The sequence below is a fragment of the Sarcophilus harrisii genome, chromosome 5, assembly GCF_902635505.1.
Source record: "Sarcophilus harrisii chromosome 5, mSarHar1.11, whole genome shotgun sequence".
In the NCBI taxonomy this organism is placed as follows: Eukaryota; Metazoa; Chordata; class Mammalia; order Dasyuromorphia; family Dasyuridae; genus Sarcophilus; species Sarcophilus harrisii.
This window is the reverse complement of record NC_045430.1, coordinates 208,128,490-208,143,451: the sequence shown is the minus strand read 5'-3', so window position 1 is coordinate 208,143,451 and position 14,962 is coordinate 208,128,490. Positions and strand designations below refer to the sequence as shown.

The window sequence follows — 14,962 nt, the reverse complement described above, 5'->3', positions numbered from 1 at the left end:
TAAGCACTTATCTAACAAAGCACTATGCTAAGCATTTAGGATAAAAACAGAAAGCAGTTCTTGCTCTCAAGGAGCTCTTCAGCCACCAATCAGATGGAAATATCTCATCGCTCTAGAGGTGTAGCATCAAAGCAGGCAGTAACATGTCCCTTCTTTCCTGTCCTTTTCCACCGACAAAAATATCAGTTGTGATGCTGAGAGATCTGACAACCAAGGACCAAGGATGACAAAACTTTTGGAGTTTCTTCAAATTTGGGGTTACAACAACAAGGTTTCCAGGCTAGATCTCCAGAAGGATTGATTCCAGAAGATGGCAGAGGTCCCAAACACTCCTGAGATCAAAATCCAGGCAATGCCTCCATCAGGTCTGAACTAAAATGGGGTGGGTCAAGGTGGCTTTCATGCCTGTTCAATTTACTATGACCTATCAGTGTCCTTTTCTGTATACCTGGTTCTTAATAGAGGCAGGAATTAAGCCCAGATCTCCCCAACTGATGTCAGTTACCCCTGCTGCCACACCTCAAGAGCTTAATTTGGAGCCCACATGACTAATCCATCTGTTCCCTTCCAGGCATGCACTTCTGATGAGATGCTTTACAATGTTTCTCCTGAAAATCTTCTAATTTATGTGTTGCAGCCTGCTTGTATTCTTTGAGTAATGTTGAACTTCAATTATTCAAAAACTGGAATATTCCATGTCTTACAATGACATCACTAAAAGAGTAATGGTGTTATAAAATCATTCTTTCATGGAAAAGCTTGAAAAAGTATTCTTGGCCTTCATTTCTGGGTCCATTTCAATGTCCACGTCCAGCATCTATCCAAGACATATAAAAAAACTTACTGATACAAATAGTATGCTTCATCCCCTTGGTTTTTCCTTGGTTTTGGTTTTTGGATATTGTGCATTTCATTAAAGTGGTTCCACACTGTTCTAGAAGTTGATAAAAATAGATAAAAGGAACACTTTCTCCATCTCCATCTATTTCTCCATCTTATTTATACTTAATACTGAATATCTACCATGATATTTTAAAGATGTTTTATGTTACTTAATATTAACAAGGGCTGAACAAAAATATCAAAATAGTTATTTGAAATAATTTTGATTTTTTGCATATGCAAAAGAGATATTGACGAGTTCTAGCAAATCAAATGTTCTTTTTTTAAAGTCATGGAAGCATCTAAGCACTATGAAATTTTCTATACCATTCAGACAATTATAAAAACAGTGTATGTGCTCTATACATATATAATAAAGTATGCCCTAATAAAGCCTCTCATAAAAATTTTGCAGAGCTCAAAAAGTAGGTATAAGTCAGTCCATCATTTCTTTTGTGACATTATCTAATAAGGCCCAAAATCTTTCCAACATCATTAGCATATTTCTATACCTCAAAGTCAATTATTAGAGTCAATGCTTCAAATGGCTCAAAAAATTTGGAGAATGTCACTTCCTTTATATGCATTTGGTCTAGTTCAATGATAAATTTAAAAAACTTAATATAACATATTCAGGATACAAACATGAGGTCTACTAAACTTCAACTGTCAAAAGTTTGCAATAAAAATCCTAGCTGTGATCTGAGGTTTATTTTAACTCTTTATTTTAACAATGGATTTAAATTGTCAACCGAGTCTCCCGCCAGGCTCTTGTTCCCTCCATTGGCTCAATGTTTTTATGAAGAGTATTGTTCATAATCTTCTACTGAAATTTTTAAAAGGTTATATTCTGAACTGGAATAATGCTTGGCTGTACTTTCCCCTTCTGGTTAGCAAAGAGATCAAGTATTTACTCATAGATGGTTGATCACAATCTCTGTTCTCTGGCAACTGATTTAAAAGAAACTTCCTTAGGGCAAATGTCTACTTCAATATACATTCTTCTACTCATTTTCCATTTTTCAGTACCGAAAGCTCTTAAAAGTCATATTGAAGAAAGGTCTAAATTATTGGACTAATGTCCATGGAGTTAACTAGAGAACAATTCCCACATTATTATTAGCCATTTTGTGTCTCTTAAAACACATTTGATTCCATTTGTGTTATTTAGTCATTCCCACATCTATTGCCTCTCTCACTTCTTTTCTCAAAATGAATTTTCATAATAAAATTTTAAAAAATTAAAAAAAAAATAAAAAAGTCTTTGGCCTTACTGACTTCTTAATCCTCTACCATATTTTCCAACTTGGGGAACGAACGGATTCTTCCCTATGCACTAACGTCATGAAGAAACCAAGGTGATATGTTTAACTTGGAAGATTTATACATCTGTGATAGATAAGATATTGCAAAAACATCAATTCTAGACTGAGATGACCAAATGTCCCATTAAGTGAATTCTCTTGGCTTTTAGATTGGCTTTTCAGCCAACTTCTTTTCTTTGCTTTTCCAAGAACTATAAAAAGCAGCCTTTATCTGCAAAACTTTCATTTCTTGAAAAAGTTTTCATAGATCAAAGTCAAGGTTAATATGACTTTTTTTTAAGAACATCCATAGGTTATTTTTTTTAAAGACTCATTTAGAATAGAAAGAACAAAGTTTCTGATCTATACACTGGGGAAGTGGGTAGGATTAGAGGCTATTTTTATGAACCTTTTCATATTTACGCTATATTTGTCACTGAAAAACATGTAACACCTTTTACTAGGGGCCATATTCCAAGTCTAGCATAACTTGCCAGAGTTTGTGTTCCATTGAAACAAAGCAACTTTCCAGAATTCAGGGACAATGCTTTGCTATAGAGGACAACAATCCTATAATGCAGGACAACTGGGGAGAGGGAGAGGGAAATTATATGAAAATAGTGACAGTGACAGTAGAGGATTTTAGTAAGAACTTCAGAAAACTAAGGAAAAAGACCATGTTTCTGTTTAACTCTTTTGAAAATTGTTGGTGATTTGAATAAATTCCTTCAGCTGAATGATCAAGAATTTTATAAAAACAAAGATTGTTAAAAACAAAAGCTATTAAATGTAAAATGTAAATGTATTAAATGTAAAATTCTAATAGTTCTTAATAGAATAATTTTATACATACAAACTATGTCCAATTTGAATATACCAAAACAAAAAAACAAAAAAAAAAAAATTTAGAAAGCCCTAATCTGATTTTTATTTTATGTTAACAGCTCTAAAAGAAAAGCCTTTTTAGGGGAAAACTCCTTTAGGGTAAATTGCAAAACTCAAACCTACATGAAAATTTAAATCTAGTCCTGTTAAAGTCAAGTCTATATTTGGAAAACAGGGACTACCTTATAAAATAAATTTATATGCATCATTCAACAAAATTTTCAAATGCATATTTCTTCCCTATCAAAGTTATAAGTATTTTCTGATAGTTCATGTCAGAACTTTTAACTTTTCTTCTTAATAGCACAGGATAAAGACAAAATTCAGACAATACCCATATGATCAACTATCTACTATGTCAGATGAATGTTGTTTTTACAACACTGCCTTTTAAGAATCTATGTTCTTCTCTGGGAAATGAGTATGAACCACTACACAGAATTCCCAATCCCTCTATTTTGGTCCACCAGCATTTTTTATTTCCTTCACAGATTAATGTACACCATTTCAAAGTCTCATTCTTTTTGTGCAGCAAAATAACTGTGTGTGTGTGTGTGTGTGTGTGTTGTGTGTATTGTGTGTATTGTATTTAACATACTTTTAACATGTATTGGTCAACCTGCCATCTGGAGGAGAGTGGAAGGGGAAGGAGAAAAGTTTTTAACAAAGGGCTTTGCAATTGTCAATGCTGAAAAATTACCCATGCATATATCTTGTAAATAAAAAGCTATAATAAAAAAGAAAAAAAAGTATATTCTTATATGCCACTATGTCATACCTCCTTCATTCTTTTTACAATGTTAGAAGTCTCCATCATCTTGCTTCCCATTACTACTCCAAACCTCCCTTTCCTACTATGTTCAATAACCACTCCCCCATGAAGTGCAAATCGTCTATAACACCAGACCAAGCAGGTAATGCTACTATTTCAGCTACTTAGGAGCGTCATACTTTATCAAAGAGTTTAATACCAGTCCTTCCTTGGCCTTCTACTTCATAAACTTGATACTATGATCATCTCCATTCCCCTCTCCCCAAAGTATTAATCATACTTTGTTATTTCATCCTCCCCTACTCACTTCTCCAAAACGTATCATAAATATCAAATGAATGCTGCTAAGTCTAAGTCTAATAATAATATGTGAAAAACAAATAAGTTACCAGAAATTCACTAACTGCATAGCAGGAATGTCCTTAAGAACTTGGCTCTTCTAGCTATCATCAGTATTCCTCAAAACTATCTAAAGCTTCAACCTCCTTAACAACTGTGACTTACATCTTTCTTCAACCATAGCCAATTCCTTCATCCAATCATTTTAAGGATTCCAGTCTTTTCAGCATTCTCACTAGACTTTTTGTCTTTATTTTAGCCTTCCTTCCCAAGTTGTGGTACTCAGAATGCAAAATTCCAAATCTTGATTATATTAATTGGACTAATTAATGACATGCATATTGGAAACTATCACTTTTTACCTGGAAGCTATATTACCTCTCAATTGCTTGCATAAAATCACATTACCTTTTGTCCCTGAAATATCAAATCAAATACTTAGCTTATACCAAGTCCACAGTTTACTAACCACAGCCAAATCTTTTAGAGTAAAAACAGGTCGCTCAATTCATATCTCTGAAACTGATGTTTTGAATCCAAAGACAGAAACTTAATGATGCTATACTAGAGATGAGGTTAGTAGTAATAGCAGCTAAATATTGCTATATACCAAGATGCTTTCTACAAATCCTTCACAACAAATCTGGGAGGTAAATGCATCACCCAATGTTTAGTTGGAGAAAATTAATGGTAACTAAAATTAGAAAATAAAAAGTATCTAAGTTCAAATTTAAATACTACCTAGCTATTATTACAATTTAACTTCATAAATTGAGATCAATAGTCATGCTAAGTTGTCTATAATTGCTGATTTTGTCCAAGTTATATTTCTTTCAGCTCTGGTCATGTGAGAGTCCTGTCTTTGCCATAACCTCAGGAACAGGCAAAAAAGTAGAAAAGAGAAAATATAAGAGAAAAATCACAAGCTCTTAGATAAAAAGATTCAGTCAAGGAGTTGAACTTGTCCAATTCTGAAATGTCCTCCACCTCTCCCATTGACTTCAACCTTAACTTGCTTCAAGGATTTGTTTAGTAGGCAAGGTCTATGGGAAGTACTCATACTATTCTCTTACTCTTGATATTACTTAATATTTGTTTTGTTACATTTCCCTCCCCAAAAGAACTAAAATTCCTTAAGAATAATTGTATTTTTAATTTTGCATACCTTTCCAGTCTAAATGTCCTCTCACCCACAGAGTACCAAAGATGCTTAGAAATATTTGTTGAATTGAATTTTTCTCATTTAAGTTCTGCAAAGATGACAACTTGATATATATTATCCACAATTGACTTTTGACATTGAAGATTAGATCAGATTCTTAAAAATAAAATTCTTAAAAATAAAAATTCAATTCCTTCCTTTAGATGAAGGGGAAAAGTGCATAAATATAAAAAAACTAACTGTAGTTTAGGAAAGCATTTTACAATAATTTGAAAGAGATACTATCACCAGTCCAGTCAATAGTTTAGCTCTTAGTGATTATTATCTTCATAATTTGCCTGAAGGATTTTAAAACCAGTCATGTCCACATTCAAATTAAATTATATGATGCATTTCTCTCAAATTAATTTAGCTTGGTGGCAATAGGTGACCTATTTCACCTTCATTTAAAACAATAAAACCCCAATGCCTTAATTGTTTAAATATAAAACAAAGCTTATAAAACACCCTGAACATCCTAAGTAATTTTTCCACATTTAACAAATAATAAGAGATAATGGGGAAGTTATTTGACACTTTTATATATCAATATTATAAAGAAATTAGGAAAATATATCTAAACACTTGTTAGAGAATTATGATTGCCAACAAATTTCGTTAAGGATTTATTTGTAATCATGCAAGAGAAATGAGAATCATAAAAGGAAAAATCCTGCTGCCCCCCAAAACTTGTGTGATAAGCATTTTATTCAACTTCATAAAGTTTCAAGATAATTTATGAAAATTTGGGTCATACAGAGATTAAAGTCTAACAACACAAGATTTTCCATGGAGTCCACATAACTGGATCTCAGAATTATATTAACAAAAAAATACCATGGAATCATTACATTTATGTTTCAAGTGTTTTTGTATAATGCGTACTTTTGAGGTACTGCAGGTATTGGAAAGACCAAGAAAGAGCATAAGGAAATGTTTCCTATTCCTAGATTCTGGCTATATAATAGCCTTTGGTTATATAGTTTTATGTTAATAAAGAACATCCCCAGGTTCTCTTTCTATTCAAAACTAAATAGTTCTTGGCCTTGGGTGATGGGATTTATTTTCCCTGTGGCAATAATGCTAAATAGAGAAGAAAACAAAATGAAAGGAATAAAAGAAAGTCTCACTATATTTTACAAGCCTAAATCAATCTACAACTAGTACTTCTTTTTAAGCAATTTTTTTTTAATGTAAAGAAATGAATCTTTTCCCTATGATCAGTATTTACCAGGGCTACAAATATCACATCATACCCCAACTATTCAAAATTATCTAAGAATCAAGGAACTCAGGAAAGCAAACTTAATTACTCCTGCTTGACTAATAAACTTTTAATGAATATGAATTTCACAAAATTCTTGTCATTTGGAAAACAGTACAAGGGTAATGAGAAACAGATTGATGAAAATTTCACTTCCACATAATCGATGAATCAAAAAGTCAGAATGTAGCTATCTAACTTCTGGTGTGACAAAGAAAATAAGCAATCAATCATATAAGACAATCATAAGACAAAATAAGAAAATGTGTAATTACTCAAACATACATAACAGTATCGTAAAAGTTTCCTCATAAAAATAATTTAAAAATCATGTTAACTTGAACAAGTAAATTGTAAAGAAATAAATAACACTTAAAATCAAGATTCAGTCATCAACATAATGTTCTAAAATTGCTGAAAACAAGTATTCTTAAAACAAACAAAAAAAACACCACAATCTTTTTGATTGTTTTTAATAATAGAACCAGACTATTATTTTCTCTTTAAAACATATTTCAAGTATAGAAAATCCCACACTACATAATGGTGGCTGAAACCTAAAATCTCAAATCTCCTGACTTCCTTACCAACATTGATTCCTCTCACCCACGTATATACCATTTAAAACCTACAGCATCGAAACATGTTATTAACAGAATGCTTTTCTCATCCTAACTGCAAACATGAGATTTTTAATTCCTGATTGAAGTTCGTTCAAATGATTGCTTTGCCACCACTGATATTGGGGGATAAAAACCACTTACCTTATTTTTGAGGGAAGATGATGGTGAATTATCACTTAAAAACATATGTATAGATATCATTTAAGAAATGTACAAAAACCTTTTGTTTTAGTTTAACCATGTGCTCAAGATCTCTTCCAACACCTAACATAAAACTAAAACAAATTTTCTCAATTGCTTTGTCTTTGGCATGCTAAATCATGTTAGCTGCATTATGTTTATGATTATGTTAATCTAAACATACTTTTTTAAAGCTACCAAACTAAAATAATTGAAGTCACAGCAACCTTCATATTTTTTCTAAATATATAGTGTCTGGGGTTGTTTTTTTTAACTTTTTATCCCCCAAAATGAATCAAGATTAGTCTACCTCAGGAATTTTTTCATTTATTTGTACATACCCTATCAATTCACAAAGTTTTAAGACGGTAGATTACGATAGCTTAGATGCAAAATTCAGTACTTTGTATTTTTCCTTTGTGTAAAATTTTTAGCAATAGTGATAGCTTAATTTAAATTATTTCATCCATGTTCCAATTATGCCAAAAGATTTAACTATGCAAAGTGTCTTCAACTGTGTGCTTTCACAATGATTTTTTTATTCCATACAGCACACACATACATGCATGAACACACGCAGGCATACATGTATACACACACATACACACATCCCTCTCTGCCATAAAATCAAACTCCCTCTTTAAAAAAAAATAAAGTAATAAATAAATCCAACAACTGAAATGTTACTCAAGTCTTAAGAATTACCCTGCAGGTATGGGAAACTACATATATTTTGCAATTGTAAAAAGAAAACATCTGCATATAAAAGGCCCATATCCACCAACAAAAAGAAATTGGAATACTAGTAAAGCAGCTGACTTCCCAGGTACCCGAATCACACACAGACACAAGAAGGCTACAAATCCCATTCATGAAAGAATGCACCACAAACATTAGCATTTATTCATTTTCTTTTTTTCTTTTTTTCTTTTTTTTTTTTTTTTAGCAAATGACAAAGACCCAGTTTACCAGATTTACTTTTTTTGTTTTTGCCTAGGCTTAACATTACATATTTAAACAATTGTCAAAACTTACTAAGTTTTGCAGCATTCATGCACAACTAGAAAACATCCTTAATTTATTTCAAACCAGAAATGTATTATCATTAACGTATTAATACCTTTTTTTTTAACTACTAAATACTTTTAAAAAATTGAAATTTAAAAAAAAAAAAAAAAAAGATTCATCCTGGAAATGTTAACTTCACAGCAGACTTAAACTACTACTTGGCTCACATTTCAAACAAAATGGAAAAGCAAGATTCATGCTGGTGTTAGTGTACATTTTGCCCTAGCACTACTAAAGGATCACTGTTCACCTTGGATTAATTTTAATAAAAAGCAAAGTGCATACAGAAATTTACAACAATTTTAAAGACACAAAAAAAAAAAAAAAAAAAAAAATGGTCCTATTAATGTGGTCCCAAACAATAAACTCAAAAGTCTATGACAAATAGGTGCTTCGATGAGCCGTTTATAAATACTTTAGATTAGATACAGTTATACTGAAAGAGTTCTTTTGAAATCTTCAAAAAAATGTTCCTGTTAATCCTCAAATGGTGCTTGTAATAGCTTAATATTTCTGTTAAATGCGTGCGTTGAATTACTTGTTATCCAAGCGTAGCAGCTGCTCCTTACCATTTATTGTTAAGGACTTTAACTGGCCATCTTCTTCAACTTCTACTCTTTCTTGACCATTCTCAACAGTTCTGCAGGACAAAATTCATTTAAAAACCTTTTTGGAGTATGTTTATTAAAGTAAGTAACTGCTACAACAAATACAAGAAAAACCTAATCTCCATTCTTAGGTGACTGAATACACTATGATATAACAACTACAGTAAGCCAAGTTTTCTGCCATGAAGTTTGCTAAGCTACCTTTCCTACCTAAAAAGATTCTTTTCCAAATATGGATAAACTTTGGCTCAACAAATTGGTGGTTTAATCCTCAAACCTACAGAGATAATCTCCTGATCAAGAGAGATTAAAGTATTAATGATTTTTAAAAATTATTACTTTTCCAATTTGTAGATTACACATCAAAATAACTATTTGTAATTCAAATAACAAATCATATCAAGCAGAAAGGAAAAAAAGAAAAAGGCTTTTAATAATCATGGACTTTCCCCCCCACAAAAATATACAGGAACTCATAGTGAAACAAATTTATAATTTCAAGACCTAAGTTTATCACTGAAAATAAGCATATGAACATAAAATTTGTTAAGACTGACAAGAAATCATTAAGAGTCATTTAATTCATAAGATAGTGTTTAAAATACAACTGTACCTCTTTGTAGTGATTTTTCTGCCATTTACTATTTTAGTTGTAGTTGATATGGATTTGAAGTTACCCATCCCACTACCACCAAATGACGTTGAAGAGAAGGAAGTAAGTCCTCCATGCCCCACTGAACCAAATGAAGAAAATCCTGTAAAAATAGAAAAGTTATTACAATTTATTAAAATACTGTTCCTATTAAATGATATTAAGAGACAACTATTAAAAAATCCAATGTTGGAAAGTAACATGACCGAAATATAAGTCAATACAGCTACCACAAAACAAGGTTCATTAAAAAAAGAGCCCCAATTATGTCAAACCAGAAATATTGTGGAAATGAATCAACGGTCTTAATCACAATGATGTGTCAACAGAACCTAGAGGTAAAAGGATTTTTTTTTTTAAACTTTTAAGAAGTTAAGAACTTTTTAAGAAGAAAGATATATTCTCTAGACTTAGAAAACCAGTCATGCCCTTTTCATCAAAGCTCATGCTTTCAGTCATAAAAAAAAAATGCTTCAACTTTTGATTATTGTAATGTGAACATGGCTTAGTCCAACTAACAGGGTCAGGTAGCACATTACTTCCTATTCTTAGCTGTGAAAAATCACCATCAGCATCTTTCCTAAACAATATCATTTTCCCATTTTATTCTCCCAACTTTTAACTATGAAAGGACATGGAGCTATATTAAGTAATTCTGTTCAAATATTGCAGATACCATTAAAAAATTATAGAACACCTATAAGTTAAGTGTAAAATACCTGTATCAAATGAAGCAAGTCCACCTCCAAAACTTGGAAATCCACCAAAGGCAGAGAAAAAGGGTCCTGCACCTCTGCTTCTGTTTCCACGATTCCCTCTTCGATTTCCAAAAAAGTCCTCAAATGGATCTTCTACAAATAAACACAAATTTGTTATTTAAAATTCCATTTAAATTACTTGTTTTTACAAATGGGTAATAAGAGTAATAAAATATGAGGCACTTTCAATTTCAATATAGTATTCTTTAATTGCTAAGGAAAGTAATTCCATCATAGGGAAAAAAACTTACCAATTAGGAAAAATATAGCTATACTTATAACTGTCATTAGAAAAAATCTTTCCAAACAGCTCTTTTCTCTTACTGAGGATGAAAAATTTAGTTAAAACTAGAAAGTCATCATGAATAAAAATATTCAAATTTTCAAAGATAAGCCATAATCACTTAATACCTATAGGGCAAAATCCAAATGGATAAAGAATACCTCTAGTTCAATTCTGGGCAAACAGGTGAATCGGCAGCCTGCTGAATTAAAACATTAGTGCATACATTTTCAAACTACTGTAGATGGCACGATGGGATTGGTCCGGGGGGAGAAGGGGGAAACCACTCCATATTTGAAAAATATACTGCTTTAAAGCATTTTAAATAACACACCAAGATGTACAAAGATAAACCATCAGACAGCATTTTTAGAAATGAATGTTCTTTTGTTGATATCATTGTGATCTTAACACAAGAATTTTCAAAGAACAAAAGGGCAGTCAAGCAGGCCAAAGAGATTATTATGGTATATTTTAAGTGATGATTGTCACAAGTTAGCATAAAATATAATGCAAAAAAAAAAAAAAATAGCATGACACTGCAAAGGTAATGGACTGGTCACATACTGAAAGAGACAAATGGTCAGGATTAAAATCAGTACAGAGAAAGTTGTAAAAGAACTAGAAGGCCTTTACTGCACACCTAACAAGAGAATTCATAGAACCACATAAAAAAAAAATCTTGGACTGAAAAAACCCTTACTCTGGTGTAGAGAATACACACATCTTAAAAATAATTATTTCACATGAATATATAATTACATACACACACATATATATACATATATTACATCTTACATAAAATTATTCAAATAAGACTTTCTGACAATCTTTTATTTAGTTAGATGAATACCCCAAAAATACCCCCAAAACAAAACATGAAGATTTATAACTATTGTACAGTATGCAAATCATGCAGTAATAGTTTCAGTTAAAGAAGAACAAGGATACTGACTAACTTCCATGAAAAAAAAACCTTAAAAGATGAGCACTACTTAGAAACATGAAGGGCAGAACAAGGTAGGTGATGGGATCAAGGAAAGATATATCAAAATTAGTATATTGTACAGTGAGGATTGTATAGATTGCATAGTATATATTCCATCATCTGGTTAAATAACAAAGCGAATGTTGGGAAATAGTAGGAATTAAGATTATAGGTGAGCTATATTGAATTTATAGAAACCCATAAAATCAGGTAATTAGTTGTTATACACTCAAAAATGAGAAGCCACGTTTTTGAAGAAGACTAATAAGGATGTATGGCCAAAGTGAAAACACTGGACCAGTTGTAAGACTAATATTCATGAGGACCTGTGAAGAATGCTAGAAAAAAAAAATCAATATATTTGGTTACTAGTTGATGAAAATGAAGAGGAATATGGTAAACTACTGACAAAAAGGATTTATAACTAGTTGTATTTAACTACTCCCTTCCTACCCCAAAAAGAGACATGTTTGAATCATTCTACCAGGAAACAAATAATAAAAAATAAGGCTTAAGAACTTAACTTAAGAACTTTGCTAGTACCACTAAGATCAAGGCTTTTTAGAACTTAAATACTCATTATTTAGGGAACAGATGAACCAACTATAAAATACTAAAGTAATGCTTGACTATATTTGATAGATGAGATTCTGGTTGGAGGCCGTTAAAAATCACTGGTAAATGGTGACAGAAATATACAAAATATGTGTAAAAAAAAAATCTACCTATGCAGGGATAAAAAGCTCAAATTTTCAATATGGGAGGTGTGATTATAAAATTAATAACTCTGTGGAAAAGTTATCTATGGGTTGAGTAAGATGACAAGGGGTGCAAAAATAAAACATGAATAATATTCAAAGATAAGAGTTAAGTTTACAAAAGAACAACAAAGGAAAACATTAATTTGACTAGGAATTCACTAATGACTGAGGTAGATTCCATTAAAGTGATAATAATGGAAGATTATAAAGCATTAAACAACATAGTGAATGAATAGGAGTAAAAATATAGATCAACATACTAAACAAGGCTTGTAAATTAAGAGAAAGGGATAAGGCTTAACAAGTTTAAATTAGGTGTAATAGAAATATGACATCAGAAAAGGTTTAATAGTGAATAGTGCATAGCTGAATTGCTAACTACAGGATCAAATCTACAAAGAATTTCAGGATTTAGAATGATGATAGTAAGGTCAAAGCTAAATACTTTTATGGATAGCTAAACATACCCATAAAATGTAGGCTGAAATGACAATGTAGATTCATGAGAATTAAGGTTAATGAATTAGTATATGAAAATGTCAAAGGGATTCTTATTAATGGGTATTAAATTTAAATTCAAATATAAGAGCAGGGGTTGGAAACAGGAAGTGAAAGGCTGTCAGATACCAAACTAGAGGAGAAATGATATGGACACTAATATATGACTACAACAAAAATGTGCACTAGGTGATATAGAGGATGTTAAACTTACAAAGGCAGTGAGAAACAATATAATCAAGAAACATTTCCAGTATTTCCATCAATACCCTGTAGTGGAAAGGACTGTCAAGTTCTAGAGAGCTAGATTTATATAACCAATGAGTTAAGAGTTAAGAGCAAAAGAAAGTTTCTTGAAATTGTTTTTACAGTACAGTACAGTACAGTGGGGATGATGGAACTTTTGATGAAAGAGGAAGGCAGAAAAAAATGTGAAATGGAAAAGGTAGATGTGTGAAGAGTGTGATCTGCAAGTTTCTCACTTATAGGGGACAATGATCTGAACACATATTGAGAGGCAAAGGCTTATAAGAAAAAGTCAATATGGGACAGAGATTTCAATTTCTACCGCTAAGGGGTAATAATTTTGGAGGAGACAAAGAAGGGAAGAATATGCTAGAAACGGGCAGCAGGGAGCTTTTTCTAAGCACCTAGGGCAGATCTCGTGCTCAATGTTATCCCATAGAGGATAGGGCATACCCAAATATGGACAAGCGCTTACTCAAAAGTTTCAACAATTTTTTCTAACATGGAACATTAACTTCTAGAAATAACCATAATTCAATTATGCCTGACAAATATTAAAAAATATTAAATAATATTAAAAAACTGAGTTTTTAATTGCCATTAAATTTAATTGCCATTAAATATCAGAAATAAATTAAATTAAATTAAATTAAATATGGAAATAAAACTGCTGTTCAGATTTTTATTGCTCACTTACCCTACACCAAAACAAAAACAAAATCAACCATTTAAAAACAACTTAAATACAAATAGCTGAAGTTAAAAAGTCAAAAGGCAATTTATATTGTGCACTATAAAAAGCCTAGGGGCAGTTAGCTGTTATAGTGGATAGAAGACCACCAGTCCTGATGTCAGGAGGATCCTGTCAGGAGTTCAAATCTAGTCTCAGACACTTAACATTTTCTGGTTATGTGACCCTGGATAAGTCAACTCCAACTGCTTCAGCAACAAATGAATGAATAAAATAAAACCAAATTATTTCAATTTTACAATATCTATACTTCAGAGTTGTATTTTCACTGTCAGGTAAAATATTAAACAATTCTGTAAATAAACTTACAGTGACTCATTAACAGAACCACAAATCTTGTACATACATACAGGTGTACAGTCTCTATTAGATTATCCAATTATGCTCACTATTTATACTTCACCTTTTTAAAGCTACTTAAGTCCTTTCATTTAAATCTCATCTATTAAGACCTATTAGTACAGTGGGGAAAGAGCTGAATTTGGAATCAGAACCTATTATATCTTTTTTTCTGGTATATACTACTACCTTTGTGCCCTTGGGCAATATAATCATCTGGGTCCTAGGCTGTAAAATGAGCTCAACCAAATAACCTCCAAAGTGACATCTAGTTCTAATAATATGAGTCTTTTTTCTTACAATTCAGTATACTCTATAAAAGAAATGAGGTTAAATCTAAAAAGGGTAGAAAATATGGGGGAAATTCAAGGTTCTAATCTACCTTACAATTGATCAATTTATTTTTACTTTAAATGTCACATATATTTTTTAATAGCTCTACTACTCATTCTATATACTACCTACATACTACAAATTCAATTAGTAAAGAAAAAAAAAACCATGATTTTAGAGTTTGAAAATTTGCTCTAGAGGGAAGTAAGGGGTTATTCTTAAAGTGA

The 14,962-nt window shown here is 31.5% G+C and overlaps 1 protein-coding gene across 4 annotated transcripts in view; it reads right to left on the bottom strand.

Annotated features, from left to right (window-relative positions):
* DNAJB6 (DnaJ heat shock protein family (Hsp40) member B6) overlaps positions 1–14,962 on the bottom strand; it is a 104,441-nt gene that overhangs the window by 39,518 nt on the left and 49,961 nt on the right. For all 4 annotated transcript variants that reach the window (XM_031939560.1, XM_031939558.1, XM_031939557.1 and 1 more), the window contains 3 exons: positions 10,498–10,629; positions 9,740–9,881; positions 9,088–9,158 (listed from right to left, as the gene is read on the bottom strand). In XM_031939560.1, coding sequence (XP_031795420.1) covers positions 9,088–9,158; positions 9,740–9,881; positions 10,498–10,629 — 345 coding nt within the window. The remainder of the gene's footprint in view (positions 1–9,087; positions 9,159–9,739; positions 9,882–10,497; positions 10,630–14,962) is intronic.